This window comes from Pipistrellus kuhlii, unplaced genomic scaffold (genome assembly GCF_014108245.1).
Source record: "Pipistrellus kuhlii isolate mPipKuh1 unplaced genomic scaffold, mPipKuh1.p scaffold_m20_p_14, whole genome shotgun sequence".
Lineage (NCBI taxonomy): Eukaryota > Metazoa > Chordata > Mammalia > Chiroptera > Vespertilionidae > Pipistrellus > Pipistrellus kuhlii.
Window position 1 is genome coordinate 38,769,674 of NW_023425449.1, and position 18,949 is coordinate 38,788,622.

General features: G+C 34.3%; 1 protein-coding gene across 8 annotated transcripts in view; it reads right to left on the bottom strand.

Annotated features, from left to right (window-relative positions):
- Positions 1 to 956: 956 nt before the first annotated feature.
- The window catches only part of ATAD2 (ATPase family AAA domain containing 2), a 59,652-nt gene continuing 41,659 nt past the window's right edge, over positions 957 to 18,949 (bottom strand). The window contains exons 15-29 of one of the 8 annotated variants that reach the window (XM_036437195.2): positions 17,580 to 17,670; positions 16,655 to 16,969; positions 16,047 to 16,179; positions 15,278 to 15,464; positions 14,363 to 14,548; positions 12,478 to 12,613; positions 11,321 to 11,517; positions 10,602 to 10,761; positions 8,397 to 8,519; positions 8,126 to 8,269; positions 5,609 to 5,998; positions 3,710 to 3,843; positions 2,765 to 2,893; positions 2,039 to 2,090; positions 957 to 1,354 (exon numbers count right to left, since the gene is read on the bottom strand). In XM_036437195.2, coding sequence (XP_036293088.1) covers positions 2,046 to 2,090; positions 2,765 to 2,893; positions 3,710 to 3,843; positions 5,609 to 5,998; positions 8,126 to 8,269; positions 8,397 to 8,519; positions 10,602 to 10,761; positions 11,321 to 11,517; positions 12,478 to 12,613; positions 14,363 to 14,548; positions 15,278 to 15,464; positions 16,047 to 16,179; positions 16,655 to 16,969; positions 17,580 to 17,670 — 2,370 coding nt within the window. In that variant the 3' untranslated portion in view covers positions 957 to 1,354; positions 2,039 to 2,045. Of the gene's footprint in view, positions 2,091 to 2,764; positions 2,894 to 3,709; positions 3,844 to 4,337; positions 4,478 to 5,608; positions 5,999 to 8,125; positions 8,270 to 8,396; positions 8,520 to 10,601; positions 10,762 to 11,320; positions 11,518 to 12,477; positions 12,614 to 14,362; positions 14,549 to 15,277; positions 15,465 to 16,046; positions 16,180 to 16,654; positions 16,970 to 17,579; positions 17,671 to 18,949 lie in introns of those variants that run through there. The other 7 variants (XM_045581504.1, XM_045581502.1, XM_045581503.1 and 4 more) reach the window with 7 other exon arrangements.

An 18,949-nucleotide genomic window follows, 5' to 3' on the forward strand; every position in this document is an offset into this window, starting at 1 on the left:
AGTCATCGATTAGCTGCCTCTTGCATACCCCCTACTGGGGATATGCCCACAACCAAGGTACATGCCCCTGACTGGAATCGAACCTGAGACCTTTGAGTCCGCAGGCCGATGCTCTATCCACTGAGCCAAACCGGTTTTGGCTACATTGAGATTTTAATAGGCATTGCACTAAATTTGTAGATATCTTTTGGGAATATGGCTATTTTAATAACATTAAGTCTTCCAATCCATGAATATAGGATGTCTTTCCATTTGTTTGGGTATTTAATTTCTTTCAGCAACAGTCCTGTACCTTCCTAAATTTATTTGTAGGTGTTTTATTGTCTTAGATGATACTGTAAATAGCACTGTTTTCTTAACTTCCTTTTTGTATTGTTCATTGCTAAGGTTTAGAAATAAAACTGACTTTTATCTATTGAGCTTCATTCCTGTCACTTTGCTGAATTCATTTATTAGCTTTAACATTTTTGTAGACTCTTTATAAGATCATGTCAACTGTGAGTAGTTTTACTTCTTTTCCCATTCGGAAATCTCATTTCTATTTCTTGTCTAATTACTATAGACTGACTGTACTTTTATTTTTTTATTTTTTTAATATATTTTATTGATTTTTGTACAGAGTGGAAGGGAGAGAGATAGAGTTCGAAACATCAATGAGAGAGAGTCATTGATCAGCTGCCTCTTGCACACCCCCCACTGGGGCTATGCCCGCAACCAAGGTACATGCCCTTGACCGGAATCGAACCCGGGGCCCTTCAGTCCCCAAGCCGACGCTCTACCCATTGAGCCAAACCGGTCCCGGCGACTGACTGTACTTTAAAAAAAATATATATATTGTATTGATTTTTTACAGAGAGGAAGAGAGAGGGATAGAGTTAGAAACATGAAACAAAATTTTGTACCTGTTTTGCACTGAATTATCTTTAGAACAATTTAAAATGATGAATAGAAACAAATTTGAGAAACAATTTTTACATTTAATATTTATTACAGAAATTATACATACAAAATGAAATCCTAGTTATAAAAGATGCATTTGGAATAAATTATAATAAATTTCAATAAAAATAAGAATGTTATGTGTATATGTGCATGAATCCAGAAATATGCACATATTCAGATGTTTATAGTGAATGGCATTGCTTTATGCATTACTAAGAGATTATCTTTTAATTAAGGTATCTGAATTACTGGGGTTTTAAATGCTTTAAATACAATATCCAGGTAAATCAACGAAAGGCAGCTCAACGAAAGGAAACTATTAGAATCCAGAATATCTCATTTGAGATCATTATCCCCTAACTCCTTTAGAAAGTTTCCAACAGAAGCTATTTGACAAATATTAGAATGGCTCCTAAAAAAAAAAAAGAAAGAAAAGAAAAAGAATGTGCATGGTGAATGGTTTTATTCCTTTAAGAAAAAAATGTATTTTTGATATCACTATTACAAAATTTATTATATTTATATAATTGCATATAAAAGATATCTATAGAATTAACCTAAACACAAATTTAGAAGGATATAAACATTTTTCAAATATAAAAACTTTGTGCTATTAAAAAGCTGTTCAACAGTTGAACACTGGCTTTTATGTGAATGAGCAGGGCAAGCTAAAAGTAGATGAGAGACGGATACTGAAGACAACAAAAGATGGCAAAGATACAATGGCTAAGTTTCTAGTCTGATGCAATAAACTACTGCAGGACAGTTAAAATTAAAAGTGCTTAAAACAAAAAAGTATCAATGTCACTAATTACTCTTCAATGCTATAAAACATTAGCTATCTTTATATTGAGTTGTCCATAGTTCAACTACTGATATGCCATAGCATTACTATTACTATGTGCCTTGTTCCATCCAATTCCCAGTATTTTATCTTTGTAATTTATCTTACACATATACAGATACTAAAAGTTTAAATATTTTTATTTACTATTTTAATATTTTTCTTAACGATGCAAGATTTCACCTTGCATCAGTTATGTGAACATGACAGAGGAGAACTAAATAAAAACAGAATATAAAGAATATGTGATACCATGACATCAGGATCTGGAACAAATGAAGTTTTCTACCTCTTGCTCCATTTTCTAGATAAAGGGTAGAAAGGAAAAGTAGTAAGTTTCAATGTGGAAAAGCTAAAGAAACATTATTCTATTGCTCCCCCCCCCCCCCCCAGTAAATACCCTTAAGAATTTATTACCCATGCATATATCTGATATTGAAAACAAAAATTTAGTTCAGTATTTAAGACTATCATATAAACTGAAATCACTGATGGGACTTCATTATTTAAATCCCTTTCAAATGAGTCTGAGATGTGATCATCTTATATTAAATTCAAATAGTTATAATCAAGACACTGATGTACCTATTTATAGGTACTACAATAGTATCACATATATGATAACATGTAGGTACCACAGTATATTTTAGTAGGTATACTAAATACTACATATACTAGTAGGTATATATTTGGTATCAGTAAATTTATATTATACTATATAGGTATCATCCAGTATCTTTTTTTAATTTCCTCTTTTCTAGTATCTATTTTTAAAAGTTAGAACTCTAATGCCCATTGCAAAGCAAGATCAAGAAAAATAGGTATGTCTTAAAAAGGAGCTACATATCTTCATTCATACAGAAAATAACGGTTTCCCCATAATTTGCTGATATTATAGTTCCATTGTTTGCATATATTAAATAATGGTATTTAAAGATTTTTATAAAATAAGTTAATTTCTTATGTATATTAGTTTACCTGAATAAGTGTTGTTTTGTCATAGTCCCTGCGATGCTGATATATACACTGGCTGATTACTGCATATAAATTTTCCAACTGAAAAAGATTGTATTTCTCGCTCTTTTTAACAACAGTCTTCAAAAGATTCTAAAATAAAATATAAGTGTGTACATGTGAGAGAAAATCCTCTGAGATGTTTTACTTTAGAACACTGGGGAAATTTTTAGCATATAAACCAGAGCGAGGACAGACCACATCACCTGACGTGACATGGCAGCTCTGATGATGGCGCTGTAATTTGGTTGTAGTTAACTTTTATCATCATTCTCTGATCCTAGTCTCTGCCCTGGGTAACTTATATCCTAAAAACTATAGCTGAGGAGGTTGCCAATTTCAATTCTAGTCATAAATCTCTACAGATGAACTAGATTAATAGGGGGGAAAAGCACCATTTTTGCAGGATATTTTATTACACTATCAGTATATAGTAACTAATTTCATTATGTGAAATAAAAAGGGAAAGAACTTCATAAATGATGAATTACCTCACCACTTTACAATTATTTTTCTTATAAAAAGGATTTTCCATTTGCTTAGTGTTTTTTTCTCATGACTGAAATGGTCACTGGATTTCTGATTCTTCAAGTCTGGCCATAGCAGGATATGTCACTACCTCAAAAAACATGCCATTATGGCTAAGTAAAAACTAACTAAAATAGTCATAGGTAACAGTCATAAAAACAATTTGTGGAATAAGTAATGTAATCTAGTCTGTTAAAACTGTAATATCAATATACTAGCCACCTCCAACCACCACATTTATAAAAGTTATTCTATGCCAAACTTATGCTTTCATAAAAGATCATTATTTATTACATACTGAATTGATACAAAATACTATTACAGTTCCCTTTTGGTGTACTAATATACATAATGACAGCATTACAATTTCAATTTACATACTTTTAATCGCTCATGGTCCACAACAAGTGAGGGTGTAGGCTGTGAAAGAATTGCCAAAGCCTTTTCAGCACTGATGAGCTGCTGTTGCTCTATTTGGGAATGTCTAGCTCGAGTCATTTGCAGAATCCACCTTTCTAGAAGGAGTGATTAAATAACATTACTATTTGGTAAATATACATTATAATGCCTAAAGTAAATAAATATTAGATTAAATTGCAGGACATATTTATTAAGACACAAATACCGATTCTGGTATACTGATTCTGCTGTAAGATTAAAATGATCCCATTTACACACAAAAAAATTAAGAACATTTGAGTATTTCTCAAATTGAGTATTTTAGGGGGATCCTCAACTATTTTCTACTTAGGCATAACACTCACAAAATTTAAGAGCTGGAAGGAACCTCAGTAATTGAGAATAGGAGTTGCAAATGACCACCCACAGACAAAATCTGGCCTAGCATTATAAATAGTTTTATTAGAACACAACCACTCCCATTTTACATATGCTTGTCAGTGTGGCTTTCCTGGCAGGTTTAAGTAGTTGTGACAGATACCGTGTGGCTAAATATTTCGTGTATGGCACTATACAAAAAAGGTTTGCATATCCCTTAATCTAGGACAATCTATTCACTGATAGATTAAAAAAACAAAGCCAAGAAAGGTGAACTGACTCTTCTAAGGTTAACATACCTGTTATAAGATCCCAGATAAGAACCCAAATCTCTTAATATGTAAACAAGTACATGTCCCACTAAATAGTGTCCTTTTAAAGACGATAATAATAAAAGAAAACATACTAAATTATATAGTCAGAAGATTAACATTTAAAGTATCTATACTGGAAAGGTTGTATCCTAGTCCCTTCTGCTATGATTACTCAAACACACTGGAACTCATTTCAAGGAAGTATTTGAAAAAGATTTACCTAAAGCATATAAGCCACTGGGGGAAAAAAAGTCTCATTAACTCACTTAATACTTGTCATTGACCAAAAGAAAATGTTTACCCTATTCCTGCTCTTTTTACTTTAAGACAAAATAATGTTTGCCTTTTCCAAAAATCAAACAAATCTACTGCCAAAGATCCAAGATGATCCATCCAGATGAAGACAATTCTCAATGAAAAACTTTGGAAGCAGAATTAGAATATAATCTTGGACTTAACCTACAATATAAATAGAGGAATGATGGTTACAGTTGTTCTACACCACTCAGCAAGAACCACAAGAAACGGCTTATCTTGCTTAAAAATTAGGTTATTTTGCCAGCTTTTTAAAAAATTGCAGAGCCGAAACAGGTTTGGCTCAGTGGTAGAGCGTCGGTCTGCGGACTGAAAGGTCCCGGGTTCGATTCTGGTCAAGGGCATGTACCTAGGTTGCGGACACATCTCCGGTGGGGGATGTGCAAGAGGCAGCTGGTCGATGTTTCTCTCTCATCGACGTTTCTAGCTCTCTATCTCTCTCCCTTCCTCTCTGTAAAAAATCAATAAAATATATATTTTTAAAAATTGCAGAGCCAAATCCCTTCACTTCTTGCTTTAGATTTTACTCAATCCTCAAAATATCTCATTACCAGCAGCTATCTGCCCCAATTCTGCAGAAGAGAAAACTGAGACTTTGAGTCAAGAACCTTGCCCAAAGTCACAAGCTACCAAGTAGTGGATGGACTAGGGGCTCAAATCCAGGTCTAGTAGATGCCACAGTATTCTTTTAGCAACAGTGAATTTATTAGATCCATAGTTAATAAAAAATATTAAAAATACTGCTATCTTTCCTAATGAATTAACACCTGCACTACAAAAGACAAGGACAAAAGGCTAAATTGAGATGGTAATTAGTTGCTTAAGAACTCGGAGTAAAACATCTTTTAAAACCAGGAAGTTGTTTGAGACTTACCTTTTGCTTCACTTTCATTAGAAACATTTATTATTTGAGAGCTTAAAGAATCTCCATTGCAAGTAATCTTATCTTTCTTCAGTTCTGTACTTGTGGCAGCCTTCCCAGATTCAAGTTCATTCTCAATGCTACAGATACTTGAGTTATTTCCCAAATCTATTTTGCTTTCAGAGCCATTTTGCTGCATCTCATTTTCTTCCATTGAAGACTCTCCTGTGTTTCCAGTCTCGATGTGGTCTACACTTGTATCGTGATTTTCCTCTGTATCACTCTCAATTTTGTCATCTGTGACATTTTGGCTGCCATCTTTTGTCTGTGAAATCTTTCTTCGTTTTGTGATGGTGCCTAAGTACCACTTCGACTTTTTGCGGATCTTTCTCTTCAACTGAGCTTCAGAGAATTAAAAGAAAAAGGATAAAAGAACACTCAACAATTTTGTAAAGTCTATGGGGGGAGAAAAATACCTTGACATATAATAGGATAAGCAAGTTTGAGAAACCACCATAGTTTTGCATGGTTTGTATAGAAACAAATATATAGTACTACAAGAAGGCAGAGAAGTGGGCAATGACTTGTGATTCTGAGGAGTTTGAGTTTTACTTTGAATAATTTTTTTTTAAAAATCTTGAATACTCCTAACTGGTTTTCTCGGTGGATAGAGCGTTGGCCTGTAGACTAAAAGGTCCCAAGTTCGATTCCGTTCAAGGGCATGTACCTTGGTTGCGGGCACATCCCCAATAGGAGGTGTGCAGGAGGCAGCTGATCAATGTTTCCCTCTCCCTTCCTCTCTGTAAAAAATCAATAAAGTATATTTAAAAATAATTTAAAAAAATCTTGAATAATGCCTAGCTGGTATGGTTCAGTGGTTGAGCATTAATCTATGAACCACGAGGTCACGGTTCGATTCCTGGTTAATGCCCAGATTTCGGGCTCCATCCCCATTATGGGCATGCAGAAGGCAGCGATCAATAATTCTTTCTCATCACTGATGTTTATATCTCTCTTTCCTTCTCACTTCCTCTCTGAAATCAATACAAATATATTAAAAAAATAATAAAGTAAAACCTTGAATAATTTTAAGGAGGGCAATGGATGATCTGTCTGCTGCATGTATTACAAAGAACATTTGGGCAGTAATCTGAGGAATAAACTAGAGAAAAGGCAAGATTAAAAATGGCTTACACTTAAATGCCTATCATACAGCAGAAACTCTTATAAGTTCTTAATGTATGCTGAAATTTCACTTAAACCTGATCAGTTTGTTACCATTATCAACATAATTTTACAGATGATGAAACTAAGGTATACAAAGATTAGACCAGACACAATATTTAACGATACTGTAACATTATGCTTAGGAGATTCATCTATACTGTTAACTGTAGTTGAAATTTAATCATCCTCACTGTTGAAAATAGTCCTCATTTTCAATTCTATTGTTGATGGAGATTTGGGTTGGTCCAAGTGTTGGGCTATTTTGAATATTGGTTCTATGAACATTCTTGTATGTGTCTCTGGTAACATAATGCATGCAATCCTGTTGGGTATATAGTTAGAAATGGATTGTTTTAAGGAAGTCATTTTCCATGTCCTCAATTTCTACATATATACTTACTTTTACAGTTCATTTGACTGAGAACCCTCTGGTAGAGGTTTCTTGCTGGTTTGCCTTTCTCATACTTCCTTTCCTTCCTATCTCTTTCCATTTTTACAAAAGTAGGCCTTACCTATCTCAAATCAATTATCCCGGAAAGGAAAAACATACAATATAATAAGAGAAAATTCCAACCCCAGTAAAATACACACACACTTTTAAAAATTTGTTTAAAAGCATTGGTGTTGCCCTAGGTGGTTTGGCTCAGTGGATAGAGTGTCGGCCTGCGAACTGAAGGGTTCCAGGTTTGATTCCAGCCAAGGACACGTGCCTGGGTTGCGGGCTCAATCCTCAATGGAGGGCATGCAGGAGGCAGCCGATCAATGATTCTCTCTCCCCCTCTCACTTCCTCTCTGAAATCAATAAAGAAATATATATAAAAAATAAAAAGAAAAAAATAAAAGCACTGGTGTCTAATAAGGCATTAAGGAATTAAGACAACTAAATCTGGGAAAATGAATAAAGAGCTGAGAGTTTCACATTCATGGGGCTTAAAGAACAAAACATGGAATTAAGAGCCTGCCAAGGAAGGGAGGTCTTTGGAAAATCCACAGGCTTTGGGTTGGTACCCTATAAAGGTATACCCTAAAAGAAAGAAGAAATAGGAAATGACTAGGATTTTAAAGAAATGAAAATTAGTTTCAAATCAAATCAATCCACAATTAGATGAAGATGAATTGGGCCTGCAAGTGGCATACCGTTACAATCTGGATTTCAAGAATGCATAGCTGCCTCAGTATTAACCAAACCAATATAATTCACTAAATCAACATAAATAAAGGAAACTGAGGGAGAAAATAAATGGCATTGGAAGAGCATAAAGGTTACAATTTCATAAGTAAAAATCACCCAAGTGCACTTACCAGGAGTGCTGCAAGCCACAGGAATATTGAGCATCTTGAGCTTTTCATTCTGCTCTGGAACCAATCTTTTATCACCAGCAGAAGTGGAATTTTGCTTTGGCATCACATGGTAATAAGATGGAGCATATTTGGAGGAGCTACAACCTTATAAATAGACACACAAAACGTCAAATTAAATTTCTAGATTTCAAAATTACCTGAAGGATTAATTAAAAGCACTCACACTTCATTAAAAGCACCCTTTTCTAATGCCAAATCATTTTTTTTTTACCTCTCTTCTTTCTAGATTCCTGAATTTCTTCACAAAGCTGCTCAAAGTCTTCATCAAGTTCTTCTTTAATTATTGCATAGGCAGTATCTCTTAAAGCACATGCTCTGTGCCTAATAAGACGATCTGAAAAATGAATAAAGAATTTAAAATTTTCTCCTTTTAATAACTTACCAAAAATAAACTTAACATTTTAGGTTAAGATTGTAGCCATTACAATTCCTTTTTTTTTTCTTTTTTTTTTTTTTAGTTTTATCATGAATAGTAACAGTTACAAAAATTGTGTAATTCTTTTCTTGTGCAATCTAGTGTCCTAGACATCTAATTCAATATGGCAATAAATTCAAAAAATTTTATTGCTATGTCCTATCCATACCTTTTTGAAATATCAGAAAAAAAAAATCTAAGTATCAATCAATAGCAAAATTAAATATAATGACAAAACAAACAAAAACAGAAAGGAAGTCTATCAGTTACTAGTGAACAGAATGTAAAGTAATTCTAGAGATATAGAGCATGTTACTGCATTGACAGAGAAACTAAGCAAAGATAATGAAAGAGCAAACCTACACAAGAAACACTGGAAGAAATCCTAAACTGAGTCTAACTACTGTAAACTGGAATATGCTGAGGCAGAAAGCAGACAATGAGTGAATACAAGGTTGATTGAATAGGTTTTATCAGTCCTTCTCACAGGGCAATGGCTGCAATATTCACACCCAAGATGAAGATGACAGCAATAGCTACAATATCAGAAGGGATGTAGGAGGGGGCTTCTAACATGGCATTTGGCCTGAAGAAAAGCAGAGCAAAGTTGGAGTATTTGTTTCAGAAGTGTGGGGGCATGAGGATCACTGAGGAACTTGCCAGGAATGCAAATTCTCAGGCCTTTATTCTATCTACAGATTCAGAAACTCTTAATCTCAACAAGTTCTTTAGGAGATTGATACTTCATAAAGTTTGAACACCACTGGTCTAAAGTAATTTTAGGCTGCCACATGGTCAGAAAGAGAAGCCAAAGAGAAAAAAAAAACTGCTTTCACAGTAAATGTTCCTTCCTTCTAGCTAAGGGGCATTCCCAGTTTGGTAGCCTGTTTTCACTGCTTACCATCAGAAGTTTGGAAAAGCCCAGGGAAAGTGAAGTAGAAGACTAGTGAGCTTCTCAAATGCTGAAGAAACTCAGTAGGCCCCTATGCTAATTAATCTTATTTACAAGCACAAACAACTGTAGCAGCCAATGTACTAAAGGATAGCTAATGTAGGAAACAGACTATTAAAACTATATGAAAGTGTTAAGGACAGACACTGCATCTATAAAACAAGAACAGGATGCTAAAAAAGAAAAAGAAGCACCGGAAGAAAAAATATTTTTGGAAATAAGTTTATCTCAAATATTTAGATATTTGAATGCATCACTATGTGTGCCAGGGATGGGGAATGTCTGGCCCGTGGGCCATATAAGGCCCTCGAAATCCTTTGGTCTGGTCCTGCCAAGGCAACCCCATGTGGGACTCAAAATTCAGTAAATCTAGGAGGTTTTTTCAAAGGAACATAAACTTATACTAAGTGAATTATATTAAATGATGTTGTAAATATACAAATGGCCATAGGCAGAAAAAAGGTTCCCCACTTCTGATGTATATAAAGAAATATGTAATTTTTAAAAACACTGTACTTTATAAAGTTTTTAATAGATTGGGTAAGGGGAGAATGGGTACATGCATTGAAAAGATATCCTCAAACTTAAGTGTCCACCTTTGAAGAAAAGAAATAGAAGACTTAGTTTTTAAAATATTGTATTACTTTTGTAATAAAAATTATAATGGTCATAACCAAGAAAATTATTTCAAACCTATTTGATTACAGTGTTTATTTTTCCAATGTGAGAAAGAATATTAACATACAATGGAAACAAGCTAAGTTGTTATGCAATATTGAGTCTTATTAGAGAATATATTATGTAATAAACACAAGGATTTTGGAGTGAAAGAAAATTGCATTCAAATTCTGCCTCTGCCACTACCTGGCAGTATAACCTTGAATAAATTCTTTAACCTTGCAAAACTTCATTTTCCTTCGTTGTAATGTAAGGGGTAAGGCTGGTATAAGGATAAGTGGCACTATGAATGTAAAGTGTTTATAATATAGCACCTGGCATAAAATCAACCCTTGAAGTTAGTTAGTAGCCCCCATTCCACTAATGCTTACCTCCAGGATCTCTATCTGGATTGTATTCTAAAGCATTACTACAGATCAGATCAATATCACTCAAATAGTCTTTCACAGTCAGATACTTGTGGAGATCAATTTTACTGATTACAGATGAAAGGTCCATTGGTTGCTTTATTACAGTAACATAATCAGGAACCTAAAATTCAAGCAAATGACCAAGTTACTTAAATTAATTCTGAACAAAAATACATTTGAGTAAAGTTTCTTTGTCAAGCAATACGAGAGGAAGAATGAATACATAAGAGATAATGATAATATATTAATATGAAACCTCTGACTCTTTAAGGTTGGTTTTATTTTGTATTTATTCTTAGTCTTGAGCAACTATCTCTCCAGTAATAGCCTATATCTCTTTCCTCAACCAAACGCCACCCATCCTTCAATGAAAATGCAAAAGCTTGCTCTCCAACTCACTCTGTGTATATAAGAAAAAGATCATGTAGCATTAAGACATTCACAGATTGCTTCTAGAATGTTTGGGTTGAGCAGACAAATTTAGTTGTCTATTCTCTGTAGGAAAGGAAAATGTGTTCAATAGTTCTTGAGGTTTCTATGTGCTTAAGACATTCCTGGTAGGTTTTCATATAGAGAAAACAAGTTCAGAGTGTAGGCAGAGAACCATATGAACTATTTAAATAATCTCTACTTTAGAAGCATTATAGTTTAAAAAACTGTTTCTAAGATTAAATTAATACCTCATCAGGGTCAACAGGTTTAGTAAATATTCTGAATCGCTTATCAATAGCAAGCCTATGTGTAACATTTCTTAAGAAAATCCTCAGTTCTCTAAATGTATTTTCTTCTTGTTCTTCTAGTTGTTTCAATTCTTCTGCTGTCAATGGTCTTGGCTCAGGTGGTGGTGCTACTGGGAGTACCTCCAAGGCCTGCAAAACTTCACATAAATGGAAGGTTTTAGTTACTACTCTCCCAGCATATCAATAAATCATTCAGAGCACACAGTATCAGGCTTTCAGGGCTATCCTCCTTACATATGCCAGGAATCAGAGGATTTGGAATACTAACATGGAATATATTCCCCCAACAATAACTGGTAACATGTAATTTGGAATGCTAATTTCCAATCCACTGTCCATTTTTAGATAATTTAACAGGCAATTACAACTTTGAAAATGCATTATTTCTAGGACAAAAATATTCTATTAAAATGTATTTTTTACTAATTAATTTTTGAACTAATGAAAAACTGCGGTATATTTAAAATAAAAAGAAGTTAATTTTGTTTAAAGAGTACCAAGTACTCAGGACAAAAAAAGAAATATGAGAGTATTGTTGCAATAAGTTATCAATCTATTATTAAGGGAGTAAGAGACATAATTACATCAATGTAATGTCATATTAGTAGTAAGAAAGAATAAATTAATTTTGCCTACATATGTTAAGGAAGAAAATATGAGTTATACTAGAAGAACAAAGAGTTCCTTAGGCAGAAATGGGGGTGAGAATAGAAGCATTATTGACAGAGAGCAAGCATAAATGAACTTATGAAAAGGCAGAAATATGTTGTGCATGGTTTAAAAGACAGAATGCTTTGTAAGGAAAGAGGTGAGGGAGGGAGGTAACAAAAGTACCAAAAACGGGCTTAGAAAGACAGATTTGGGCTGTACTAGGAATTCAAGCCCAAAGTACACACAGATAGAAGCTGTGCTTGAAAGGTTGTGTGGGCTTTAGGAACCTTAGTCTATTTTAATGGAAAACAGATTTTTAAGCAGCAGAGGTAGCAACCTCATGCCTGAGGTTTTAAGCTTGTAATAATATAAGATGGCAAGGACATTAACTAATGTTTTATTCTTCCTCAAAGTCATTACACACTAACTTTGATATAGGAACTAACCTGCTTTCTTTTTTGATATAGGAGGCTTAGCAGCTTGTTTTAGAATTAAATCCTCAAAAAATTTTGTCCGTTCTTCTTTACCAGGTAACTGAACATTGAAAATTTCTCCATAATCATGGATAAATAATTCTTGCACCTTAAAAAAATAAAAATAAATGCAACAATAGATTATACACAATTTTAATGACAATCTAAGTTGTTTAATAAAGAAATAATTTTTTAAAATATATTTTATTGATTTTTTACAGAAGGAAGAGAGAGGGATAGAAAGTTAGAAACATTGATGAGAGAATCATCAATCAGCTGCCTCCTGCATCATCCCCACCGGGGATGTGTCCGCAACCAAGGTACATGCCCTCGATAGGAATCGAACCTGGGACCCTTCAGTGCGCAGGCCGACGCTCTATCCACTGAGCCAAACCGGTTTCCGCGAGAAATAATTTTTTAAAAGAAATCTTTTATATATACTGAATTTATGAATAAACCAGGCCTATAACCGATTTAAGAATTTAAAAAATAGGATCGCCGAAACTGGTTTGGTACAGTGGATAGAGCGTCGGTCTGTGGACTGAAAGGTCCCAGGTTCGATTCCGGTCAAGGGCATGTACATTGGTTGGGGGCACATCCCTGGTAGGGGTGTGCAGGAGGCAGTTGGTCAATGTCTCTCTCTCATTGATGTTTCTAGCTCTCTATCTCTCTCCCTTCCTCTCTGTAAAAAAATCAATAAAATATATTTAAAAATTTTTTTTAAATAGAAATATCTTAAAAAAAAAAAGGATATTTAAAACTAGACTCTGGTAACTGACATGGTAATATTTTACTTAAAGTGTTTTTGTTTGTTTGTTTGTTTTTTAGTCAATTCACTTTCACAGTCAAAGTGAAATACGAGAGGTGCTTCAATAAGAATAAAACAATCCTGGCTTGTCTTCTCAATGGTTAGAGCATATGCCCCCACACTGAAGGCTTATGGGTTCAATTCTCAGTAAAGAACATGTAACTGGGTTGCAGGTTCCATCCCCAACCCCAGCTGGGGGTGTATGGAAGCAATCAATCGATGTGTGTCTCTCACATCTCTCTCTCTCTCTCTCTCTGTATGGAAGCAACCAATCAATGTGTTGCTCCCTCACTCCCCCTGGAAAAAAAAATCTTCAGGTAAGAATTAAAATAATGAATAAATAGGCATAAGCTTGGATAGTAATTTGGTACTATCAAAAATGCTCAATTGCCCTGGCTAGTGTGGCTCAATTGATTGAAGCATCGTACCATGCACCAAAGGGACACAGATTCAATTCCCTGCTGGGGCACATACAGGAGGTAGCTGATCGATGTTTTTCTGTCTCTCCCTTCCTCTCTAAAATCAATAGAAACATATCCTCAGGGGAGGATTTAAAAAAGTGTTCAATGTGCATACTCTTTAAGCTAGTAATTTCACTTTTAGAAAATAATGCTAGAAACCACATAGTAATGCTTATGCAAATTAAAACCCAAGGATGCAAAATAAATATATAAATAAAACTCAAGAATGTTCACTATAGCAGTTTAATAGAAAAGAACCCTAGAAAACAACCAAATACATATGCACAAGGATTTGGATAAATAAATTATGGTACATGAAGACAATGGGAAAAGCTATGTTACTCTTAAAAGAAATAAGGCATATCCTGAAGATTACATAAAATATATAAAGCAAATTGCAGAATTGTATGCATCATATATATACACATACATCAACGTACCTAACAAGCACTTATACCAAATAGTTAACAATGTTATCTTTGATAAGAAAGCTTTTATCATTTTATTCATTCTGAAGCATTTGGAATTTTTATATTTTAATAAAAATAACTTTCTTTTTAAGTATAATAAATTTCCCCATACAAATTACCTCTTCTGGTAAAGAAGAATGGGGTTTGTCAGAAGTTGCAAGTAGTAAAACTGGAGCAAATGAAGGAATATTCTGTAATAATGTGGTAAACGTGGCTTTGAGTGTTGGTCCAACTATTTCCCACCACAAGTGGATATGAGGAATATACACTATACTCGGTGCTGTTCTCTTAGCTTCTCGAATCATCTAGTAGAGAGAAAAAGATTTACATTCAGTTAGAGTCAGCACATCAGTAATGCTAACTTTATTAGTCTGGAACAATGTTTAACTTCCCAAAATTATCATATAAATCCATCAAATTTTTTAAATAGGCGAGTGGGTGGAAGGGGGCAAAGGGTGATAAGGAAAAAATAAAACAGAAAACCCTCACTAAATAAATAACTAAAATGCTTCCCCCTCAATCCTGTTTATAAACGTTTTGTCTCATTGTTAGAAAACATAACTGTTTAAAGCAGTTAGAAAACAATTCAAGAAATATAGAAGACTTTTCTGCTGTAACCTAGGTTAAATATAAAAATAAGTATAAAACAGCTTTTCATTAAAAATTTTTAAATAAATAACAAAAACAGAAGCAGAATATCTGAGTACTTACAACATAGCAGTCACTCTTTCAAGTACACTTCTCACAACAGCCATATAAGATAAACACTATTATCTGCATTTTGTAAATGAGGAAAATGAGGCAAAGAGATCTAACAACTCTTTTAAGGTCACTTAGATATTAAGTGGTGAAAATGGTATTTAAACCCAGACTCTTTAATCAAGAAATTTATGCCTTAGTTTTATATATTTTTTAAAACCTAGTTACATATCAGTAAGCAAAGAAAGTACCAAAAAGAAAAAAAATGAGGCAATTCTATATTTGTCTCTGGAAGTTTCCTTTACCTACAGCTTATCTAGGCAACAATGAATTACCTGGGCACATGTTTCTTCAGGAGATGTAGCACTGATTCCAAAAAGAACAGGAATGTCTAATGTATACACTGCAAATTTTTCCAAAGCATGGATGACAGCTGGCGCCAAATGAGAACCTTGCCCAAATCCTGGTTCTCCCACTATCAATATTCTTGGTCGAAAAGACATAGGTTGATAACAAGCATTTCTAAAAGAAATGAGTAATAAGTTATGTTTTAGAAAAATATAAAGTTTAAATTTTCCTCCCAAACTACCAACTATGGACTTATATAGTCAAAACTTTTTAATATTTCATTGGACAATCATATCAGCATGACTCACATGGATTTGGAAATAACTTCCACAGATTTTTAAGAATAACAGCCTGGCCAGTATGTCTTCATGGCTGATCGTCTACCTATGAATCAGGTCACGGTTTGGTTCCTGGTCATGGCACACACCCAGGTTGCAGGCTAAATACCCAGTGAGGTGAGGAAAGTGGGGGGAGGTGCAGGAGGCAGCTCAATGATCTCTCTCAATGATGTTTCTGTCTCTCCCTCTCCCTCCTTCTCTTAAATCAATATAAATATATATGTGTTTTTAAAAAGAATACATATGTAGTGGCATTTCTACTATAGTGACAACAGCAAGAACAATTTTTTTTTTATATTTTAATTTAAAAAAAGAAAGAATAGTTGGCATTTTTTTATTTTTCAACAACTATCTCATTTAGTTTTAGGGAATTTACACACAAATACACACACACAATTCATTTGCAAGGGAAAAGTACCTATTCAAATGAAGAAAATTAAAATTTTCTTTTGCTTTATTAAGAGAATTTTGAGGAAGCCCATTTTCACATACTGATGGAACATCATCATCACTGTATGCCAAGTCACTTTCTAGCAGAGGACAAGAAATATCTATAAACAAACAAAAAACTGTACATTAGTAACTTTTCTGGATTGCAAAGCAAATTTTAATGCAGTGCTTCAGTTAGCAATCAGTGTACATCAATGACATTTAAAAAAAATCAAATATATTGTGTAAATATGAATAACAAGTACAGTTAAGTCCTTATTTAACAGTCAATAGGTTCTATGACTTTAAGCAAAATTATGTATAAGAAACAATTTTACCATAAGCTAATTGATATAAACTAGAGTTAAGTTACTACAGCATCTCATCATTGTTATAATAAAACGATGTTAAATGAATCAATGTTATTTGAAGAACTGCTGTAAATATAAAAATGCAATCCAAACTTAAAATATCCAAGCAAAGCATGACCAAGTTTCTTTTAAGATGTTGTGTATAAAGAAACATTTCTGAGATGTATAAAACATATAGCTTTATGATTATGAAAATGAACTTTAAATAACCAATCAAATTTCATACCGGAGTCCAGTGCTTTATTTGTTCTGATTTCCGCATGTGGAAATACTCTCTGAAGGGCTTCTAAGATCCTGTGAACAGTACTTTGCAGGAGAGGTTTCACAATGGTGGACAGTGCCTGCCCAGGTGATGTCACTGCTCTTTGGGAGGCTGGTATCATCTTTTGCATAGCTACCTCAAAATCTTTAGCTGAGATAGTAATTGAAGAGAGGTCCAACTGCAGTTTCTCACTAGTGTTATAGATCTGTGGGTAGCGTCGACGCAGAGCACATAAAGCAGCCTCAGAGCATATTGACTTAATATCTGCACCACAGTATCCTACCCAAGGCAAAAAAAAAGGAGGGGGAAAAAAGGAATAGTAAACTACTATCCTATTAGCATGATGATGGTTAAAATGAAAAATCAACCTAATAACACAGTAGCAAAATATTTAGGAGTAAGAAGGCTAATATGGTGGTGCTAACCATCAACAAATCAACTTTTGTGAGTGAAATAGGCAAGTACTAATATAGCACAGAGGTCAATAGCAACCGTTTTAAGATCACAGACAAGTTTCAAATTCCAGTTTGTCATTTTCTAGATGTGTGCTCTTTGGAGAATCATGTATGTTCTGTCAGCCATTTCTACATTTGTAAAATGGGGATGTTACCTATTTTATAGGACTGATGTGAGAATCACCTGAAATATATGTACAATGCTCAACAGGATGACTAGAAAACTGTAAACAGCAAAAGACACCTATTATCTACTTTGCTCTCAAAATCCCCAACAGCTAATTTGTCAAATATCTCTATTTCATATTCTGAACTTTGTAGGAAGGGAACAGAAGAGATGAGAAACAAATATAAGTTTATATTTCTTTAACATTGTAAGACTATATTTCTTTAAAATGCATGTATTTCTTTTAATGCTTAAAAGCAATGCTTACCAACACAGTTTTCCGCTAGTTCTTCTAGAAATATGTCCAGTGGTTTAGGATTCCAATCCCTGGTGTGTATCTTTAGAATTTCTTTTCGAGCCTACAAATAAAAACAATTTTTTAACATCTATAATAAAGTAAGTTATATTCAGATTAGAATGATTTCAATTTAAAATATTTTTAATTATCTAAAACTCTATACTAATAAAAGAGTATATGCTAATTAGACCAAATAGACTAAATATCCTTCTAGACCAAATAGACTAAATATCCTCAAAAGGGACCGAGGCAGAAGCAGTTAGGGGTGATGAATTAGGCAGGCTGAGGGGTTAGGGGCGATCAGGCAGGTAGACAGAGTGGTTAGAGGCAATTAGGCAGGCAGGCAGGTGAGCAGTTAGGAGCCAAAGATCCTGGATTGCCAAGGGAGTGTCTTATTGCAGTCGGACATCCCCCGAAGGGTCCCGGATTGGAGAGGGTGCAGGCCCGGCTGAGGGACCCTCCCCCCATGCACAAATTTTGTATACCAGGCATCTAAAACCTAACCAAAAATATGAAATAGTAAAAAAAAAAAAAAAAAGGAAATAGTATTTGCAAGTTTAAGAACTTTATATTAAATACATATACATTTATAGCACTCAAGTTCCATTCATATAAAAGTGTATGAGAGAAAGTAACTAATGAACTATTGTTCATTCTGGTACATATTAAGAACTATTAGCCCAGCCAACATGGCTCAGTGGTTGAGCATTGACCTAGGAACCAGGAGGTCATGGTTTGATTCCTGGTCAGAGCACATGCCCGGTTGCAGGCTAGATCCCCAGGAGAGAGATCTATATACATATATATATATACACATACACACACACACACACACACACACACACACACACACATATAAGAGTGCTGACAGCTCTGCCATATTTTCTGCTTGGTTTTCAAAAGATTAAGTGTTATTGTTTTTTATATATATTTTATTGATTTTTTACAGAGAGGAAGGGAGAGGTATAGAGAGCCAGAAACATCGATGAGAGAGAAACATCGATCAGTTGCCTCCTGCACACATCCCACTGGTGATGTGCCCGCAACCAAGGTACATACATGCCTTTGACCGGAATCGAACCAGGACCTTTCAGTCCACAGGTCAATGCTCCATCCACTGAGTCAAATCTATTAGGGCAAGATTAAGTGGTTTTAAAATAACATGGAGGTACCCATGAAAAAGCCAAGGCTAATACATTGGCTAAGGGTTGACTGTCTATTTGGCCATATGTTCTGAAGCAAAGCAAAGTTGTATGATTAAATTCAAAGGCTGTGTTCAAATTGAAAGAATTTTAAGCCAAAACCGGTTTGGCTAAGTGGTAGAGCATCGACTTGCGGAC